This window comes from Carcharodon carcharias, chromosome 23 (genome assembly GCF_017639515.1).
Source record: "Carcharodon carcharias isolate sCarCar2 chromosome 23, sCarCar2.pri, whole genome shotgun sequence".
NCBI classification, from domain to species: domain Eukaryota; kingdom Metazoa; phylum Chordata; class Chondrichthyes; order Lamniformes; family Lamnidae; genus Carcharodon; species Carcharodon carcharias.
Genome location: NC_054489.1, coordinates 2,158,006 through 2,179,985, shown reverse-complemented (window position 1 = coordinate 2,179,985; position 21,980 = coordinate 2,158,006). Strand labels below are relative to the sequence as shown.

Below are 21,980 nucleotides of genomic sequence, written 5' to 3'. Positions count from 1 at the left end.
TTTTGGCACAACATTAAACATTAATTTCAGAAAAATAGGCTGACGTAGGAAATGAAACAACTTGCTGAGCAAAAAAATGTTAAAACAATAGATTGATCATTTCTAAAAATTAGTAATAAATAAAGATGGCCATTAGAGTGTGAAAGGGTGTATGTGTGTATCTAGCTCACTCCCAGTCTTGGGGTGCTCCCTCACTCACCCTCACCCCTGTGAGAGTGGGTGAGAGTGCCTGTTGGTGTGTGGGGATGAGGGTGAATGAGAACCCTGAGACTGGGAGGGAGCCAGACACACACACTCCCCTCCCTCTTACCCTCTCACCCCTCTCCCCCTCTCTCGCATGCACACACACACACTCACCCCTCTTGCACATGCACACACACTCACCCCTCACACATATATACACCTACCACTCTTGTGCACACACACAGGCACATAACTTGCCCCTTTCGCACATGGGTGAGCGCACACACTCCTCTCACACAAACTCTTACCACTTTCGCACACACTCACCCCCTCGCACATGCTTAACCCCTTCGCGCACACATCACCCCCCTTGCGCCCGCACTCACCCCCCCTTGCGCCCGCACTCACCCCCCCTTGCATCTGCACTCACCCCATCTTGCGCCCGCACTCACCCCCCCTTGCGTCTGCACTCACCCCCCCCTTGCGCCCGCACTCACCCCCCTGTCACGACTCACTGGGGACAGTGCGCTGTTACATCAAGCCGCACTGTTCCCCAAGCCGCAACAAATGTGAAAAGTTTGACCAAACCACCAGATTGCCCCAATTCTACCTAACTGTTTAATTTAGGTTAACAGAATACGAGCACCAGGTTTGTAAACTTAATAAGTAAATAGCCATTTATTGAACAAACTGTCGTTAACCAGTGGCAAAAGAGTGAAATATGAACTACTAACTTCAAACACTATAATCTAAACCCTACCCCCTTCTTAAATCTCTATGCACGCGCGCGCACACACACACGCACATATATACACACACACGGCACATAAGACACACAAAACATGGATTTTAAGGGTGAGATAAAACAGTTCAATAGCACCAATTCTGGAGTACAGGATTTGATGGGTTGATTTTCATCGATGTCTTCCAAATTCCTTTCAGTTCTTATTGATGATGCAAGGCAGTCTTCCAGCACTTTCAATATTTAGTTCACTGGTTGAGTGCTTGCCTTTCAATGTCCCAAACAGTGATTTTCCCCTTTGCCTCTTGACAGAGGTTTTCAGAGAGAGAGCAGGTGATAGAGATCTGAGAAGAAAAGCCAGCTAGCTATTAATGCGGAATTACTGGAATCTTTCATGCACAGGAGAAAGAGGTTTTAGGTCTTGTTCTTTTCAGCCTAAGAGCTATTCAGCTTCACTGCCTTCACACAAAAACCTGGTCATCTGGTCAGGAACCAATTAAAACACTGTTGCCAGGCAGCTCCATTGGTCCAGGACTCCTTTCCGGCACCATCCTGTCTTTTATGGCACTCATTTGCACCCGTCCGCCTGCCCAGGTTCGCACCCACCCACCCGCCCAGGTTTGCACCCACCCACCCCCTCTTGTTGGTGCCTGCCCGCCCTCGTTTGCGCTTGCCCGCCCTCATTTGCGCCTGCCTGCCCTCGTTTGCGCCTGCCCTCGTTTGTGCCTGCCCGCCCTCGTTTGCGCCCGCCCTCGTTTGCGCCCGCCCGCCCTTGTTTGCGCCCGCCCGCCCTCGTTGGTGCCCACCCGCCCTCCCTCACTCCCTCCCACCCTCCTGCCCTCCCTCGCGCCCACCCTCAATCTCACCCACCCACTAGTGAGCCTATCAGCAGCAAGGACAGGAGAGGAACAGCCTGTGATTGATGGAGCAGAAATCTTCAACCTCACTGTCCTGTCTTACCAGCATTTTGAACAGTTGCTCGGGAAGACCACCTAGAGGGGCTTTGTGAGCCACAGTCTGGCCTGCCGGCCGTGGCTTGGACAAGCCTGGCCTAGCCAATCAGCACCCTTTTCTCATGTTGTATAACTTCTTGTGACCATTTGAAATTTGGCGTTTTTGCATTTGTCCTACATACGAACATGTTAATTAGGAGCAGGATTAGGCCACTCAGCCCCTCGAGCCTGCTCTGTCATTCAATAAGACCATGGTTGATCTGAATGTAACCTCAAATCCTAATTCCTGCCTACCTCCGATAACCTGTCACCCCCTTGTTAATCAAGAATCTATCTAGCTCTGTCTTAAAAATATTCAAAAACTCTGTCTGCTTCCACTGCCCTTTGAGGAAGAGAATTCCAAAGACTCGCAACCCTCAGAGAAAAAAATTCTCATCTCTGTCTTAAATGTGTGACCCCTTTTTTTAAACAGTGACCCCTAGCTCTAGATTCTCCCACAAGAGGAATCACCCTCTCCACATCCACCTTGTCAAGATCTCTCAGGATTTTAAAGGTTTCAATTAAGTCGCCTCCTACTCTTCTGAATTCCAGTGGATACAAGCCTAACCTGTTCAGCCTTTACTCATAAAACAATCCGCCCATTCCTGATATTATTCTGGTAAACCTCTGAACAGCTTCTAACACATTTACATCTTTCTTTAAATAAGGAGACCAGTATTGTACACACTGTTCCAAATGTGGTCTCACCAATGCCCTGTACAACTGAAGCATACCCTCCCTACTTTTGGAATCAATTCCCCTCACAATAAACAATAACATTCTATTAGTTTTCCTAGTTAGCTGCTGTACCTGCACACTAACCTTTTGTGATTCATGCACTAGGACACCCAGATCCCTCTGAATCTCAGAGCTCTGCAATCTCTCACCATTTAGATAATAAGCTTCTTTTTTATTCTTCTTGCCAAAATGAACGATTTCACATTTGCCCACATTATACTCCATTTGCCAGACCTTTGCTCACTCACTTAACCTATCTATGTCGCTTTGTAGCCTCCTCTTCACAATTTACTTTCCTACCTATATTTGTGTCGTCAGCAAATTTAGCAACCATTCCTATGGTCCCTTCATCAAAACCGTTTATATAAATTGTAGAAAGTTGAGGTCCCAGCACTGGTCCCTGTAGCACACCACTCGTCACATCCAGCCAACCAGAAAATGACCCATTTATGCCAACTCTCTGCTTCCTGTTAGCCAGCCAATCTTCTATCCTTGCCAACATGTTACCCCCTACACCATGAGCTTTTATTTTCTGCAAATGATGACTGAAGATGAAAAGCTTCAGCAACATATCTTTTTAGCAATATTTGATCTATTTTAAATTATAGGTGGATTAAATATTTACCTGTATCATAAGTCACTGCATGTGTTGGAGGCAAAAAGCAGCAACTCCTTCCCCCTCTGCACTACATTCCCACGCTCACCAAATGCCCAAGTTTTACGGTTTGTAATGCATTGCATTTAAGACCACTGTACTGGCCACTTACTCAACTTCTTTGCAAAGTAATGCTGTGGAACTTGTTGCAGCAATGACCAGGTTGCAGTTGTGGTTGTAATGGCCAAAGTTGGTCTTTGAGCTCAGTGATCAGGCCCAATGTATGCGGGCAGGAAGAAGCAGCTTGTAAACAGTGTAACTGCTTATTAATGAAGGCAAAGGATACAGAGCTTGGGTCATTTTATATATAAATATTTGAGTACCTTCACAATACTCGTTTGCAGTAATGTGACAAAGATCAAAATTCAAATTTATTAAAACAAGCAGAGCTTTATTTAATTCTTCAATCTCATAATAACAGGAAACAACAAAAAGATATTTTTTAAATGGTAAGTTTACAAAATCACCATTGTAACACACGCCCTGCATTATGTAACATTCATCATAGAAACATTCGTGACATTCAGGACACCAAGCAAAAATATGCAATGAATTACACTTTAATCATATCCCATTGTAATCGTCTCAATGGAAATGCTATCAAAAGGATGACCCTATACTCTACTTCAAACGTGAAATAAACAGGAATGGTCGGAAATTCATTTTCACTTCAACTGAGAAAGGTCGTTACACGCTATGACACCAGCTTTAACAACCTGTTACCATGGTTTCCTAGTATGTATCTTGTCAGTATGTTGGACACATCCAAATCTTTACAGAGTTGGCTACATCCTGATCACATTGTTTTCCTATCAGACTGTTTGTTTCAACTGCCTCTAATGAATTATCTTAATTGCATTGAAGTTCATTTTAAATGCCACATATTGGTGTCCATCTTTGATGAAGGCTACAGTGTAATTGAATCATCACAAAGAGAATATTGCTTTGAAGGGCACAAAGTTATCTCAGTTATATCTATCATGTATTCTGTCAAATGGTAAAACAATTCCAATGCCCTTTACTTCAATGTTCATATCAGGTCAATTTCAAACTTAATCAGTTTAACCTCTCCAGTGTTAAAACAATAGTCCCATGAAAATATATGAACTTCACACCATCCATACAATGATGCAAGCTCCACATAGTCCACCTACCTCTCCCAAGAGAGGGAGAAAAAATTAGTTCAAAATTAATGCTCCTTTAAGAGCCTCATCTAGTTGCTGCCAGGATTTAACTGATGGCGGGAATGACCCATACCAAGTGGCTCACCCGAAGCTTTCCCTCTGTGGGCTGGTGGTGGGTGAGGGGGCGTCCCATTAATGGGCCCCCCCTGCAAGGTATAACAACAACTCCCAGTCCCCCTACACACACCACCCTCCTCATCTCGGCCTTGCTGATGCTCCCTGTGGCCCTGCCGATGCTGGAGAGTCAGGACTTCCTGTTTCTGAGAGGCGAAAATCCTGTCTCAACTCAATTAATGGACCAAGCAACCATCTAGAAGGTGGCTCCTCCCTTCCCCCCAACCCGACATTTTAGCTGGGGGTGGGGACAGTTAATCCATTTCTGACTGCAGTGAGCAACACTGGGAGCACTCCTGGAACTGCTGCCGTGGGATCTTTAGCTGAGCAGCCGTCAGGTTTAATTTGTTTTTAATTCAGTTTTTCATGGTATGTGGGCATTGCTGGTAAGGCCAGCATTTGTTGCCCATCCCTTATTGCCCTTGAACTATGTGGTTTGCGAAGCCATTTCACAGGGTACTTAAGAGTTAACCACATTGCTGGGGTCTGGAGTCACATGTAGGTCAGACCAGGTAAGGACGGCAGATTTCCTTCCCTAAAGGACATTAGCGAACCAGATGGGTTTTTATAACAATTGATGGTTGTTTCATTACTGGGATGAGATTTCAATTCCAGATTTTATTAATTGAATTTAAATTCCGCCAGCTGCCATGGTCGAATTTGAACCTTTGTCGCCAGGACATTAGCTTAGTCCTCTGGATTATTATTTCAGTGATGTGACCACTGCACCGCTATCTCCCCGCAAATGTTGTGATCTGAACGATGGCCCCATGTCAATATGGTGCACTGCACTAAGACGATGATTCATTAGTGGGCTCAAGACATGAAATGGGGTTTGAACCAACAGCATCAGTAAATATTTGAGAATCCCGTGCTAAGTTATGTGAGTAACTTTCTCCCATGCTTCCCTGTGCTGATTAAACGATGACAGTAACCATTTGCTTGCTCATGTTGTCTCCATCACTAATCTAACAGGAGCTTTCTACCTGGTCTTTGAGTACATGGACCATGATTTGATGGGTTTGCTGGAGTCAGGGCTGGTGCATTTTACTGAGGACCACATCAAGTCCTTCATGCGGCAACTGATGGATGGTCTGGATTACTGTCATAAGAAGAATTTTCTGCACCGTGATATTAAATGCTCCAACATCCTCCTCAACAACAGGTACGGATATGCAGAGCTAGTGGAGGATGGGGGATATACTTTGTGGAAAGCTGTTGATGGGGGGACATCAGGGAGGTTTTGTTTTTGTCGGGGGGGGTATGAGAGGGTACGTTGGGGGCTTATCTTACTGGTTATTCCTTTTATCCAGGATGATTATCGTGGGGTAGGAGAGATATTTTAGGGGGATGGTTTAGTTTGGGGGGTGGGGTGGTTCAGTTTTGGGGGGCGGTGGTTCAGTTTTTGGGGGTGTTTCAGTTTGGGGGTCGGTTTAGTATGTGGGAGTAGTTCAGTTTGATGGAGTGATTTAGTTTAGGGGGGTGATTCAGTTTTGGGGCGTGGTTCAGTTTTGGTGTGGCGGTTCAGTTTGAGGGGATGGTTTAAGTTTAGGGGCGATGGTTCAATTTGGGGGCAGGGGGTGGTTCACTTTGGGGGATGGTTCAGTTTGGAGCAATAAGTTGTAAATCCAACCGTGGATGAGGCTATTTTGGATCTGGTAATGTGTAATGGAGCAGATTTAATAAATGACCTTAGAATAAAAGATCACCTAGGAAACAGTGACTGTAACATGGTGGAATTTAACATTCAGTTTGAGAGTGAGAAACTTAGTTCAGAAACAACTTTCCTAAACTTAAATAAGAGTAATTACAAAGGAATGAGGGCAGAGTTGGCTGCAGTGTACTGCGAAAGGAGTTTAGCAGAAAAGACGGTTCATGAACAATGGCAGACATTTAAGAAAATAGTTCATGACTCACAACAAAGATATATCCCAGTGAAGAAGAAGGATTGTAGGAAGTGGATAAACCAACCATGGTTAACCAAGGAAGTTAAGGATAATATCAAAGTGAAAGAAAAAACATACAATGTGGCAAGATTAGTGGTAAGCCAGAGGATTGAGAAAGTTTTAAAAACTAACAGAAGATGACCAAAAAATAATAAAGAGGGAGAAAATAAACTTTGAAGGTAAACTAACAAGTAATATAAAAATGAACAGTAAGAGCTTCTTTAAATATATAAAAAGGGAGAGGCCAAAGGCAATATAAGCCCCTTAGAGAATGAGACTAGGGCAATAATAATGGGGAACCAGGAAATGGCAGAGGAGTTAAATAAATATTTGGCATTAGTCTCATGCAGGAGATCAAAAATACTAAATAATCAAAAGTGGGGGAGGAAATAAATACAATAACAATCACTAGAGAAAAAGTACTAGGGAAACTAATGGGGCTAAAGACCGATAAGTTCCCTGGACCTGATGGGTTGCATCCTAGGATATTAAAGGAAATAGCTGCAGAGATAGTGGATGCACTAGCAGTAATCTTCCAAGAATCATTAGATTCTGGAAAAGTCCCAGAGGATTGGAAAACTGCCAGTGTAACACCCTTATTCAAAAGGGAAGGGAGACAAAAGAGGTAACTACACATCAGTTAGCTTAACATCTGTCATTGGGAAAATGTTAGAGTCTATTATAAAGGATGTAATAGCAGAGCATTTAGAAATGTATAATATAAACAAGCAGAGTCAGCATGGCTTCATTAAGGGGAAATCATGCCTGACAAATTTATTAGAATTCTTTGAGGAGGTAACAAGCGAGATCGATAAAAGGGAACCAATATATTTGGATTTCCAAAAGGAGTTCGATAAAGTACCACACGTAAAGCTGCTCAATAAGATAAGAGCCCATGGTGTTAGGGGTAGTATATTAGCATGAATAGAGGACTGGCTAACTAATAGAAGAAAGAGAGTTGGGAGAGGGGGGGCATTTCAGGATGGCAACCTGTAACTAGTGGAGTGCCACAGGGATCAGTGCTGGGGCCACAATTATTTACAATATATATTAATGACTTGGATGAGGGAAGTGAATGTACTATCGCCAAGTTTGCAGATGACACAAAAATAGGTGGGAAGGCAAGTGGTGAGGATGACACAAAGAGTCTACAGAGGGATATAGACAGGTCAAGTGAGTGGGCAAAAACATGGCAGATGGAATATGTGGGAAAATGTGAGGTCATGCACTTTGGCAGGAAGAATAGAGGAGCTGAATATAACTTAAATGGAGAAAGACTGCAGAAAGCTGCAGCACAGAGGGATTTGGGGGTCCTTGTGCATGAATCCCAAAAAGCTAGCATACAAGTTCAGCAAGTAATAGAGAAGGCAAATGGAATGTTGGCCTTTATTTCAAAGGGAATGGAGTAAAAAATAGGCAAGACTTGCTAAAACTATATAAGGCACTAGTTAGACCACACTGAGAATACTGTGAACTGTTTTTGTCCCCTTATCTAAGGAAAGATATACTGACATTGGAGGCAGTTCAGAGAAGGTTCACTAGGTTGATCCCGGGTATGGAGGGATTTTCTTATGAGGAGGGGTTGAGTAGGTTGGGCCTATACTCATTGGAATTTAGAAGAATGAGAGGCGACCTTATTGAAACATATAAGATTCTTAGGGGGCTTGACAGGGTGGATGCTGAGATTGTTTCCCCTTCTGGGAGAGCGTAAGACCAGAGGACATAAGTAAGAGGGGTCATCCATTTAAGACAGATGAGGGGGAATTTCTTCTCTCAGAGGGTAGTGAATCGGTGGAATTCTTTACTGCAGAGGTTGGGCCATTAAGTATATTCAAGGCTGAGATAGACAGATTTTTAATCAGTAAGGGGAATCAAGGGTTAAGGGGAAAAGGCAGGAAATTGGAGTTGAGGATTTTCAGATCGGATGGTTCAGTTTGGCGGGTGGTTCAGTTTTGAGGGGGTGGTTTAGTTTCAGGAATGGTTCAGTTTAGGGGGAGCAGTTCAGTTTGAGGGTTGGTTTAGTATGGAACTGCTATCTTACTGATTGTTCCCTTCATTCAGGGGGTTTAGTGGGATGGGGCAGGGGTGGAAACTGCTGTCACAATGGTTGTTCCCTTTATCTGGGTAGCAGGGAGGGGTTAGTGAGAGGGGGTGTGATGGGGTTTTAGTTTTGGGCGTGTGATTAGAATAAAAACTTCTGTCTCACTGATTGTTTCCTTTATCCAGTGGACAGATCAAGCTGGCGGATTTTGGTTTGGCCCGATTGTACAACTCAGAGGAGAGGTGAGTTGCTAAATGGTGTAATATTCACTCACTATCTGTCAGTTCTCTGTCAAGGCACCATGGTGTGTATGAGAGCAGGAGCCAAGTATATAGCACTCTGAAATAGAAACAGGAAATGCTGGAAAAACTCAGCAGGTCTGGCAGCATCTGTGGAAAGAGAAACAGAGTTAACATTTCGAGTCCATATGACTTTTCTTCAGAGTTCTCTGGGTTATATTACCACGTGGGCATGGGATACTTTACATGGGGCCAGAGAGATTTTTAATAATGATGTTAATTGGTGCCTGCGCAGGTAGCCGGACAACACTTTGCACCGCAACTTGGGGGAGAGAATCTTACAGTAATGCTTATAAGCATTCCACAAAGGATCTGGGCTCTGACCAGCTACTGCCTGATGCTGTTCAGTGAAACCAAATGTTATGTTGAGCAAATTTATCCTTAATGTCTGTACCTCATTGTCTCTTCTCTATATCTTTGATGTAGAGGCTTACAGGTTGTTAAGAGTTTAAAAAAAAAAGCCTTGCATTAAATAGCCTGTGGGCGCCTCTGCTACTGGATACAATATCCAGTCCGCTTTTCAGCTGTGGCTGCAGTGTTTCATCTACAGGACAAAATGCAGCAACTCGCCAAGTTTATTCCCCTGCACTTCCAAACCCCACCACCTCAACATCAAGACAGACACTAACAACAAAGTCCAAACTGGTTGCTTATTGAACGCATTGTCGGATTTTTCTGCTATGTTTATAGTTATGTCCCCTTGTCCTTGAATCACTTATAACCTTGTGGTAATGGTGTTGAGTTGGGAATTACAGCAATTTGACCAAGCTGCAATGAAGGAATAGTTGTGTATGTTCAAAGAGAGGATGATGTCCCAGTTTGTTTTTGTGGATTGATGGAGCGCAACAAGAGAGCTACATGCAAACAGTATTGACATACTTTTAACAGCTAGTTGGGAGTAGAGAAAGTCACAGATCTTTTTTGAGGCTACAATGAGGAAAATCTCTTGAAGGAATATTGCCTAAAGTCTTCTCACCGACCATTCCAGATAGGACTAGGGAACGTGACAGGAAGTGATCTACACTTGAGTGTTGACTTTTAACAATATTTGTAGATGACTTAGATGAAGGAATAGAGAGCCATTTATTTAAGTTTGCTGCTGACACTAAGCTAGGTGGCACAGTAAATACTATAGATGGGAGCAGAAAGCTGTAAAGGGACGTTGATAGATTAAGTCAGATGGAAGAAATGGCAGTTGGAGTTCAATGTTAGCAAGTGGGAGGTCATCCACTGTGGATCAAAGATAGATCAGACTGTTTTCAAATGGCGCAAAGAAGAAGCACAGCCTGTGATCTGGATCTTGGTGTGCAGGGGACAGTTTCAAAGTTTGCAGATGGTACGAAGCTTGGCAGTGTTGTAAACTGCGAGGAGGACGGTGTGGAACTTCAAATGAACATAGACAAGTTGGTGGAGTGGGCAGATAGGTAGCAGATGAAGTTCAGTGTGGAGAAGTGTGAGGTGATGCATTTTTGGTATTAAGAACATGGAGAGACAATATAAAATAAGGGATGAAATTTTGAAGGGGGTGCAGGAGCAGAAAGACCTGGGTGTATTTGTGCATAGATCGTCAAAGGTGGCAGGACAGATGGAGAGAGCATTAAATGAAGTATACAATATCCTGGGCTTTATTAATAGGGGCATAGAGTACAAGAGCAAGGAGGTCATGCTGAATTATATAAGACACTCATTAGACTTCAGCTGGGCGCCACATAATAGGGAAGGATGTGAACACATTGGAGAGAGTGCTGAAGTGATTTACAAGAATGGCTCTAGGGATGAGAAACTTCAGTTACGAAGATAACAGTGGGGAAAATGCTAGGGTCTATTATAAAATATGTGGTAATGGAACACTTGGAAAGCATTAACGGGATTAGACAAAGTCAGCATGGGTTTATGAAAGGACAATCATGCTTAATCTACTGGAGTTTTTTGAGAACGTAAGTAGATAAGGGAGAACCAGTTGATGTGGTGCATTTGGATTTCAAGTAGGCTTTTGATAAGGTCCTACGTCAGAAGCTAGTGGGCAAAATTAAAGCACATGGGATTGGGGGTAATATACTGGCAAGGATTGAGAATTGGTTGACAGACCGGAAACAGAGAATGGGAATAAATGGACCTTTTTCCAGATAGCAGGCAGTGACTAGTGGTGTGCCACAGGGATCAGTGCTTGGGCCCCAGCTATTCACGATATATATAAATGACTTGGATGAGGGAACCAAATGCAATATTTCCAAGTTTGCTTACTACACAAAACTGGGCGAGGTTGAGAGTTGTGATGAGGATGCAAAGGGGCTTCAGGGCGATTTAGATAAGTTGTGTGTGTGGGCAAACACATGGCAGTTTGCAATATAACACGGATAAATGTGAAGTTATACGCTTCGGTGTGAAAAACAGAAAGGTAGAGTATTATTTAAATGGTGATATATTGGGAATTGTGGATGTACAAAGGGATTTTGGTGTCCTTGTATACCAGTCAACGAAAGTAAATGGCAGGTGTAGTAAGAAGTTAGGAAGGCAAATGGTATGTTGGCCTTCATTGCAAGAGGATTTGAGCTCAGAAGTAGGGATGTCTTACAGCACTTATACAGTGAGACCACACCTGGAGTATTTCATGCAGTTTTGGTCTCCCTACCTAAGAAAGGATATACTTGCCATAGAAGGACTACAGCGAAGGTTCATTAGGCTGATACCAGGGATGTCGGGACTGTCATATGAGAGATTAGTTCGACTGTACTCACTAGAGTTTAGAAGAATGAGAGGGGATCTGATTGAAACGTATAAAATTCTAACAGGGTTAGACAGACTGGATGCAGAGAGAACATTTCCCCTGGTTGGAGAGTCTAGAACCAGGGGCCACAGTCTCAGGATACAGGGCAGGCCTTTTAGGACTGAGATGAGGGAAAATTTCTTCACTCAGGGTGGTCAACCTGTGGAATTCTCTACCACAGAAGGCTGTGGAGGCCGGGTCACTGAGTATATTCAAGAAAGAAATTGTTTAATTTTTGGATATTAGGGGCATCAAGGGGTATGGAGAGAAAGCAGGAATATGGCGTTGAGGATCAGCTATGATCATATTGAAAGGCGGGGCAGGCTCGAAGAGACAAATGGCCTTCTCTTGCTCCTAGTTTCTATGTTTCTATAGATTGGAGAGGGAATGTTCTCCTTGGAGAGAAGAAAGCTAAGAGGAGATTTGTTCGAGATGTTCAAAATCATGAGGGGGCTGGACAGAGTAGATAGGGAGAAGCTCCCACTCGTTAAAGGATCAAGAATGAGAGGGCACAGATTTAAAGTGATCTGCAAAAAAAGCAAATGTGATGTGAGAAAAACTTTTTCACACGAGCGGTTCAGGTCTGGATTGCACTGCCTGGAAGTGTGGTGGAGGCAAGTTCAATCGAGGTATTCAAGAGGCCATTAGATGATTATTTGAATAGAAACAATGTGCAGGGATATGGGGAAAAGGCAGGGCAATGGCATTTGGTCATAATGCTCATTTGGAGAGCTGATGCAGACACAATGGGCCTCCTGTGCCATAAACCTTCTGTGATTCTGTGTGCTGGTCATGTTCATTGTTTATCCTGGCTCAGTTATGCTTAAATTATTGAATTGTTTCTGAGAGAGGTGGAGTTATACTGGAGTTAGTAACCTGCCCCTGAATTGAGTAAACAGTTGCTGAGATTAATAAATGTTCCCAGAGGTTGGTAACTGGTCCCGGAGGTTAGGAACCGGCCGCGGAGGTTAGGAACTGGCCTTGGAGATTAGTAATCGGCCTCAGAGGTTAATAAGTGGTCCCTGAAATTAGTAAGTGCTCTTCAGGATAGTAACCAGTCCCGGTGATTTGTAACCCATCTCTGAGGTTCATGAATGGCCCCAGAAGTGAGTAACCGGCCCCTGAGGTTTGTAAATTTATATTGACGTTACTAAACTGTTACTAAAGTTAGTAAAACGTTAATGGAGCTGACAGAGTGCTGATAGTATTGACAGTTAACAGTTCTCGCTTCTCTTTCCGTTACTTACGAGCCAAATTTAGTTTTCCGCTCCAGGGCCAAAGGTTTGGTTTCTTGTTCCTGACACACTGTGTGGTTGGGGACTAAAGTAAAGCTGTTCTGCTGTCAGTTGGTGACTTGGGGCTGGATGGTGTAAACTCTGTACCCTGGATACTGTAACCTTCAGGGATCAGAATAAGAAATAGGAGTAGGCCATTCAGCCCTTTGAGCCCTCTCTGCCATTCACTGAGATCATGGCTGCTCTTCTACTTCAAAACCATTTTCTTGCACTATCCCCATATCCTTGGATGCTCTTAATATGTAGAAATCTATCAGCCTTGAACATACTCAACGACTGAGCCTCCAGAGCCCTCAGGGGCTGAGAATTCCAAAGATTCGCCACCCTCTGAGTGAAGAAATTCCCCCTCAGCTTTAAGTCAGTATTACATTGTCTCCATGGTGGGGACAGGGAGCCACTTGCAGACCCCTTGAACCTTCTCATGGATCCTATAGGCCGTGGCCCCGACTGAGACTGCCCTTGACATCAAGGCCGCATTTGACAGAGTGTGGCATCAAGGAGCCCGAGCAAAACTGGGCTCAATGGGAGTCAGGGAAAACTGTCCACTGGTTGGAGTCATACCTAGCACAAAAGATGATGGTTATGGTTGCTGAAAGGCAATTGTCTCAGTCCCTGGATGTTGCTGCAGGAATTCCTCAGAGTAGTGTTCTTGACTCAACCATCTTCAACACCTTCATCAATGACCTCCATCTTAAAGTTAAAAATGGGGGTCTTCGCTGATGATTGCAAAATGTTCACCATTCACAACTCCTCAGATATTGAAGCAGTCCATTTCCTTATTCAGCAAGACCTGGAAAACACAAGAAATAGGAGCAGGAGTAGACCACATGGCCCGTCGAGCCATCCAATATGATCATGGCTGATCTTAGGCTTCAACTCCACTTTCCTGCTTGTTCCATATCCCTTAATTCTCTGAAAAATCAAAAATCTGTCTATTTCAGCCTTAAGTGTATTCAACAATGGAGCATTCAGAACCCTCTGAGTAGAGAATTCCAAATATTTGCAACCCTTTGAGGGAAGTAATTTCTCCTCATCTCAGTCCTAAAGCCCCTTATCCTGCGACTGTGCTCCTATTTTTAGATTCCCCAGCCAATGGAAACAATCGCTGTATCTACCTTATCAAGTCCTGTCAGAATTTTGTAGGTTTCAATGAGGTTGCCTCTCATTCTTCTAAACCCCAGAGAGTATAAGCCCAATTTACTTAGCCTCTGATCATCGGACAACCCACTCATCCCGGGGACCAATCCAGTGAACCTCCACTGTACCATCTCCAATGTAAGTATATCCTTTCTTAAATGTGAAGATCAAAACTGCACACAGTATTCCAGATGTGATCTCACTAAAACCCTATACACTCCAACCCCCTTGCAATAAAGGCCATCATGCCATTTGCCTTCCTAATTGTTAGCTGCACCTGCATGCTAACTTCGTGTTCCTTGTGCAAGCACACCCAAGCCTCTTTGAACATCAATACTTACAAGTTTCACACCTTTTAAAAAAATCCTGCTTTTTTGTTCTTACAACCAAAGTGAGTAACTTCACACTTCCCCACATTATCTCCTCCTGCCATCTTGTCCACTCACATAACCGGTCTGTATCTCTTTGCAGCCTCTCTGTGTCCTCCCCGCAGCTTACCTTTTAACCTAGCTTAGCAAACTTGGATACATTGCTCTCTGTCTCTTCATCTAAGTTATTAATATAGATTGTAAATAGCTGAGGCCCCAGTACTGATCCTTGCAGCACTCCACTATTCACTGCCTGCCAGCTTGAAAAAGCCCTGCTAATGTCCACTCTCCGTTTTCTATCTGTTAACCAATCCTCTATCCATGCTAATACATCACCCCCAACTCCATGAGTCCTTATCTTGCCTGTTAACCTTTTGTTTGCACCTTATTGAAAGCCTTTTGGAAATCCAGGTATACTACATTAACTGGTTCCCCTTTATCTGCTTAAAAATAAGGGGTGGCTTATTTAACACAGAGATGAAGAGAAATTTTTTTCTCTGAGGGTCATGAGTCTTTAGAACTTTCTTCCTCAAAAGGCGGTGGAAGCAGAGTCTTTGAATAATTTTAAACCAGAGGTAGGTACATTCTTGATAATTAAGAGGATAGGTGGGAATGTGGAGTTGAGGTTATAATCAGAACAGCCATGACCTAATTGGATCGTAGAGCAGGCTTGAGAGATCAAGTGGCTTACCCCTGCTCTTAATTCGTATGTTCCTATGTACGTATCTACCCTTCTAGTTATATCCTCAAAAAACTCATTAATTTGTCAAACGGGATTTCCCAATAGTAAAACCATGTTGATTTGTTCTAATCATACTCTGCTTTTTGAAGTGCATTGTAAAGACTTCTTTAACAATAGATTCCAGCATTTTCCCAACAACTGATGTGAAGCTAACTGGCCGGTGGTTCAGTATTTTCTCCCTCCCTCCTTTCTTGAAAATTTGTGTAACATTTGCCAACTTCCAATCTGATGGGGTGTTCCTGAATCTAAGGAATTTTTGAAAATCATAGCAAGCACATCCACTGTCTCTGCAGCTATCTCTTTTAGAAACTGAGGGTGTAGGCCATCAGGTCCTGGGGATTTGTCGGATTTTAGTCTCTCAAGTTTTGCCAATGCTTTTTCTCTTCTGATATTAGTTAGCTTAATTTCCTCACCCTGTTTAACCACTAGGTTACTGTCTATTTCTGGTATAAAGCTTTTATCTTCTACTGTGAAGACAGATGCCCAATATTTGTTTAATGTCTCTGCCATTTCCTCATTCCCCATGATAACTTCTGTCTCTGAGTCTCTGCTTCTAAAGGGTTTATGTTTATTTTAGCTACTGTCTTCCTTTTTATATACTTATAAAAGCTCTTACAATCTGTTTGTACATTCCTGTCTAGTTTACTCTCATATTCTATTTTATCTCTTTTTATCAACTTTTTTGGTGGTCCTTTGCTGGCTTCTAAAACATTCCCAATCGTCAGCCTTGCTCCTGTTTTTTGCAACATTTTAAGCCTCTTCTTTTAACCTTATGCTATCCTTAACTTGGTGAGTGAGCCACGAACGGGTCTTTCTTGCTGAGTCTTTGTTTTTCAGTGGAAAGTAATTTTTGTTGAAGATTTTGAATTGTTTCTTCAAATATTTCACTGCTCATTTACCTTCATACCTTTTATCCGATTAACCGTAGCCAATTCTCCTCATACCTACGTAATTGGCTTTGTTTAAGTTTAAGATTCTTGTTTGTGATTGGAGTATGTCACTTTCAAACGTAACATGAGATTCAATGGCATTATGATCACTATTTCCCAGTGGATCTATTACCACAACATTACTAATTAACCCTGCATCATTACACAATGTTAGATCTAGGATAACTTTGTCCCTAGTTGGTTCCACAACGTATTGCTCCAAGAAACTGCCGCAAAAACATTCAACAAACTCATCTTCTAGACGACTCTTGCCAATTTTATTGTCCCAGTCTATATGAAGATTAAAGTCCCCCATAATTATTACATTGTCTTTATTATAAGCTCCAATAACCCTGCCCAAAGGTTTAACTGTAGTTAGGGGGCCCATAAATGACTCCCACCAGTGTTTTCTGACTCTTGCTATTCCTAATTTCCACCCATATCGATTCTACTTCATGACATTCATGGCATGACATTGGGCTGATCAGTGGCAAGTAACATGTTGTGGAGTGAAGGTTACAATCAGATCAGCCATGATCTTATTGAATTGTGAAGCAGGCTCAAGGGGCTGAGTGGCCTACTCCTGCTCCTAGATCATACGTACGTATGCCACAAAAGTTCCACAAGAGATAATCTAACTATCTCCCCTTGATATTCAACAACATTACCATATCTGAATCCTGCACCATCAATATCCTGGGGGTTACCACTGCCCAGGACCAGCTGTAAAAATACTGTGGCTACAAGAGCAGGTCAAAGGTTAGGAATCCTGCGGCGAGTGGCTCACCTCCCGACTTCGCAAAGACTGTCCACCATCTACAAGACACAAGTCAGGAGTGTGATGGAATACTCTCCACTTGCCTGGATGTGTGCAACTCCAACAACAGACAAGAAGCTTGCCACCATCCAGGACAAAGCAGCCCACTTGATTGGCACCCCACCATCCTTAAACATTCACTCCCTCCACCACCAAAGCACAGTGGCAGCAGTGTGTACCATCTACAAGATGCATTGGAACAACTCACCAAGGCTCCTTCAACAGCACCTTCCAAACCCATGATCTCTACCACCTAGATGGACAGGGGCAGCAGATACATGGGAACACCACCACCTGGAAGTTCCCCTCCAAGCAACTCACCATCCTGACTTGGAAATATATCGCCGTTCCTTCACTGTCACTGGGTCAAAATCTTAGAACTTCCTCCCTAACAGCACTGTGGGTGTACCTACACCACATGGACTACAGCGGTTCAAGAAGGCAGCTCACCACCACCTTCTCAAGGGCAACTAGGGATGGGCAGTAAATGCTGGTCTAGTCAGCGTTGCCCATATTCCATGCACAAATAAATTAATTAAACCTTGTATAGACTAATCTTGTTTTCTCTTGAATATAGAAGATTAAAGGGTGATATAATTGATGTGTTTAAGATGATTAATATATTTGATAGGATAGATGGAGGGAAAATATTTCCTCTGGCAGGGGATTCCAGAACTGGACACAGAACCTTAAAATGAGAGCCAGGCCATTCAAGGGTGATGTCAGGAAGAACTTCTTCAGAAAGAGGAGTGGAAGCCTGGAACTCTGTCCCCCATTAAGCTATTGAGATTGGAGGTCAATTGAAACTTTCAAAACTGAAATGAATAGTGTCCATGCACATTCCTTGAATGGCCACTTCCATTGGGGCCCTCAGATTACACAATGTTGCTGCCATTGCTCAGTTCAGATCAACTGGAGCCGAAACTAAAACCTTGACACTGATGCAGATCGAAGCAGAGATTTCCCAACCTGTATTATGACAGTTGGATGACAGTTATGTTGCTGGCCAGTTACAGCATTGCTGCCCACATTAATCTGACAAACTCCACCAGGATTAGTCAATTTTTCATTTCCCACATTGCAACGGTGAGTCAGATCACTGAATTGAAACCCAATTATCTTTGATTTTGAGGCAGTTTTTTCTTTTCCATGACTTCTTGGATGTATATCATCTGGAAGCTGTGGGGAGAGTAACCTTTGTTCTTTGATGGACAAAAATCTGAAGTTGGGAGCTGGGCCTAGGTTGTTGACATAGAACATTGCCTGATGTTAGCTGCATTCTGACCCATTTATAGATGTCACAACTTCTGTGATCTGAAGTAGCCTCGTGTTACATAAACATTCAGATTGATCCAGGCAGATTCACAGTTGCACCTGCCTCATGTCACAGCACGAATATTCCACACGGGAACAGCATGGGAAAGGAGCAATACGTGTCCAAGGAGTGGCCATGTAAATGGGGCATTCAGGGAAACCTCAGTTAAAAACTTAACAAATGTTCCAAGTCTATTAGAAATTAAAATCCTCACTGTGCTGAAAGCTGTGAGACATTTGCACCTGGGTTTTCACACTAAAAAGCCTGCAAGGCTTCAATTGTTTTGACCCTGACTAGAACATTTAATGGAGTTGACTAATGCAACACTAAGAAATCCAGACTGCACAGTACTCTGGTCGCGCTTGGATTGCACTCTGGTCGCACTCGGATTGCACTCTGGTCGCACTCGGATTGCACTCTGGTCGCACTCGGATTGCACTCTGGTCGCACTCGGATTGCACTCTGGTCGCACTCGGATTGCACTCTGGTTGCACTCGGATTGCACTCTGGTCGCACTCGGATTGCACTCTGGTCGCACTCGGATTGCACTCTGGTCGCACTCGGATTGCACTCTGGTCGCACTCGGATTGCACTCTGGTCGCACTCGGATTGCACTCTGGTCGCACTCGGATTGCACTCTGGTCGCACTCGGATTGCACTCTGGTCGCACTCGGATTGCACTCTGGTCGCACTCGGATTGCACTCTGGTCGCACTCGGATTGCACTCTGGTCACGCTCTGACTACAGTCAGTTTCTGGTGGCGGGTAAAACACAATGGTCTCTTTGTGTTTTGAACTTTGTGATGTTAGCATTGTTGTAGAATATTGCTGCTTTGTTCAGATTGACACACTTCAGTGTTCCAACTTTTGTTTCCTAGCCGTCCGTACACTAACAAAGTCATCACACTGTGGTACCGCCCACCTGAATTGCTGCTGGGGGAGGAACGATACTCTCCAGCCATCGATGTTTGGAGCTGTGGGTAAGTGCAATGTGTGTTGTTCTGAAGACTATACTTGGCACTGGCACAATTGCTTATCCTTGTTCAAATTATTTTGCAGTTTATTATTTCATAGAGCCCAAAGCAAAATCAGAAAAGCTATGATGCTGTTTGCAATAAAAAGGCAAAAGGGGCTGAGATTCGATACTGCAGAGGATGGAGGAGAGCAGGAAACACTAGAACGGTACTGCAGAGGGAGGGGAGAGTGAGAGGCTTGGTGTTGTGAGCTCCTGTCATAGATCACATGAATGGAAATAATATGCCATGCAGTAAGTGACTGATACCAAGAGGAAGAAGCTGTAAAAAGAAGAGATAATGTAGGTCAGAGGATTGGGGGAGAAGCAAGTATTTGGAATAGAAGTTTGAGGATGGAAAATGGGAGAGAATCTTCAAACAGGGATAATTTAAACAAGTCAAATGAGAGAACAGGTGAGGGTTCATCCCTTGATGCAAGCAGCAGAAAATTATATTGTTTTTATGTGAAAAGTGAATTAATTCTTTTTTCCTGCTTTTGTTATATCTGAGGTTTGGCATACAGTGAAATTCCCATAGTTATAACAAAGCTTCCCTGGTTTAAAAAGAAATTCTGCAATAAATTGTAGGTGTTAGCAACTTCCTAATGCTATCTGTGCCGCTGGAATTGTGTCTGATTACTGTGAGCTGGGGACTTGGTGCGACCTAGATGCGTGCGCATGTGTGCAAGCTGTTGCCTGAGTGTAATCTGGGGACCTGCATGTGAGCTTTGGGCATGCGTGCATGCAAGCTGGGAACATGTGCATGTGAGCTGGGGGCCTGCATGCTTCTGAGCTGGAGGCCTATGTGTGATCATATTGTTAACTCAGTCTGTTCTGTTTGCAGGTGTATCCTTGGGGAACTCTTCACTAAAAAGCCAATCTTTCAAGCCAATCAGGAGCTGGCGCAGCTTGAACTCATCAGGTAGTGGATGAATTTAAGATGTTCTGTTGGTGATTGAGAGATAACCATTGCTAATTCATTTAATTGCACAGGGTTGCCCCTGTTCGATCAGTATTTATTATTGACAATGTCCCAACTGTTGCTTGAGGGGGCAAGTAAAAATTTGAGTGACAGTACACCCATCAAGTCATCTTTTCCTCTGTGATGTTATCTTGATGGTTCCATGACTTCATGTTGATTGACCCCTTATCCTGAGATAGTGGCCCTGTGTTCTAGATTCCCCAGCCAGAGGAAACAACCTCTCAGTGTCTACCCTGTAAAGCCCTTTCAAAATCTTATGTGTTTCAATGAGATCACCTCTCATTCTTTTAAACTCCAGAGAATATATACCCAATTTACTCACTGACTCATCCCAGGAACCAACCTAGTGAACCTTTGCTATACCTCTTCCATTGCAACTATATCAAATGTAGGTCCCTTACAGTCCGAAACAGGAGAATTTATAATAGGGACCAAGGATATGGCAGAGCAATTAAACAACTACTTTAGCTCTTTCTTCACAGAGGAAGACACAAATAACTTCCCAGGAATACTAGGGAACCAAAGGTCTAGTGAAAAGGAGGAATTGAAGGAAATCACGATTACTTAAAAAGCAGTGCTGGAGAAATTAATGGGACTGAAAACCCCAGGGCCTGATAATCTACATCTCGAGGTACTAAAGAAGGTGACCTTTGAAATAGTGGATACGTTGGTTGTGATCTTCCAAAATTCTGTAGGCTCTGGAACAGTCCCTGCAGATTGGAGGGTGGCAAATGCAACCCCACTATTTAAATAAGGAGGGAGAGAGAAAACAGCGAATTACAGAGCAGTTAGCGTAACGTCAGTGGTAAGGAAAATGCTAGAATCTGTTATAAAGGATGTGATAACAGGACACTTAGAAAATATCAACGGGATTGGACAAAGTAAACATGGGTTTATGAAAGGAAAATCATGTTTGACAAACCTACTCGAGATTTTTTGAGGACGTAACTAGCAGAATAAATAAGGGAGAACCAGTGGATGTGGTGTATTTGGATTTTCAGAAAGCTTTTGATAAAGTCATAAGAGATTAGTGTGCAAAATTAAAGTACATGGCACTGGGGGTTAATATATTAGCATGGATTGAGAATTGGTTAACAAACAGGAAACAGAGTAGGAATAAATGGGTCTTTTTCGGAGTGGCAGGCAGTAACTAGGGTACCACATGGATCAGTGCTTGCAACCCATCTAATCACATTATATATCAATGATTGGATGAGGGAACCAAATGTAATATCTCCAAACTTGCTGACAGCATGAAACTAGGTGGGAAGAGTGGTGAGGAGGGTATTAAGAGACTTCAAGGTGATTTAAACAGTTTGAGTGAGTGTGCAAATACATGGCAGATGCAGTATAATGTGGATAAGTGTGAAGTTATCCACTTTGGTAGGAAAAACAGAATGGCAGAGTATTATTTAAATGGTGCAGGATTGGGAAATGTTGATGTACAAAGGGACCTGGGTGTCCTTGTACACCAATCACTGAAAGCAAGCATGTAGGTACAGCAAGCAGTTAAGAAGGCAAATGGTATGTTGGCCTTCATTGTGAGAGGACTTGAGTACAGGAGCAAGGATGTCTTACTGCAGCTATACAGAGCCTTGGTAAGACCACACCTGGAGTGTGTGCAGTTTTGGTCTTCTTACCTAAGAAAGAATATACTTGCCATAGTGGGAGTGCAACAAAGGTTCACCAGCCTGATTCCTGGGATGGCAGGATTGTCGTATGA

The 21,980-nt window shown here is 43.3% G+C and overlaps 1 protein-coding gene across 1 annotated transcript in view; it reads left to right on the top strand.

The window, feature by feature from the left end:
- The window catches only part of cdk12 (cyclin-dependent kinase 12), a 65,688-nt gene that overhangs the window by 22,342 nt on the left and 21,366 nt on the right, over positions 1–21,980 (top strand). Inside the window, exons 6-9 of the mRNA XM_041173571.1 lie at positions 5,584–5,773; positions 8,781–8,837; positions 19,142–19,243; positions 20,120–20,197. Of these exons, the coding sequence (XP_041029505.1) occupies positions 5,584–5,773; positions 8,781–8,837; positions 19,142–19,243; positions 20,120–20,197 (427 nt within the window). The remainder of the gene's footprint in view (positions 1–5,583; positions 5,774–8,780; positions 8,838–19,141; positions 19,244–20,119; positions 20,198–21,980) is intronic.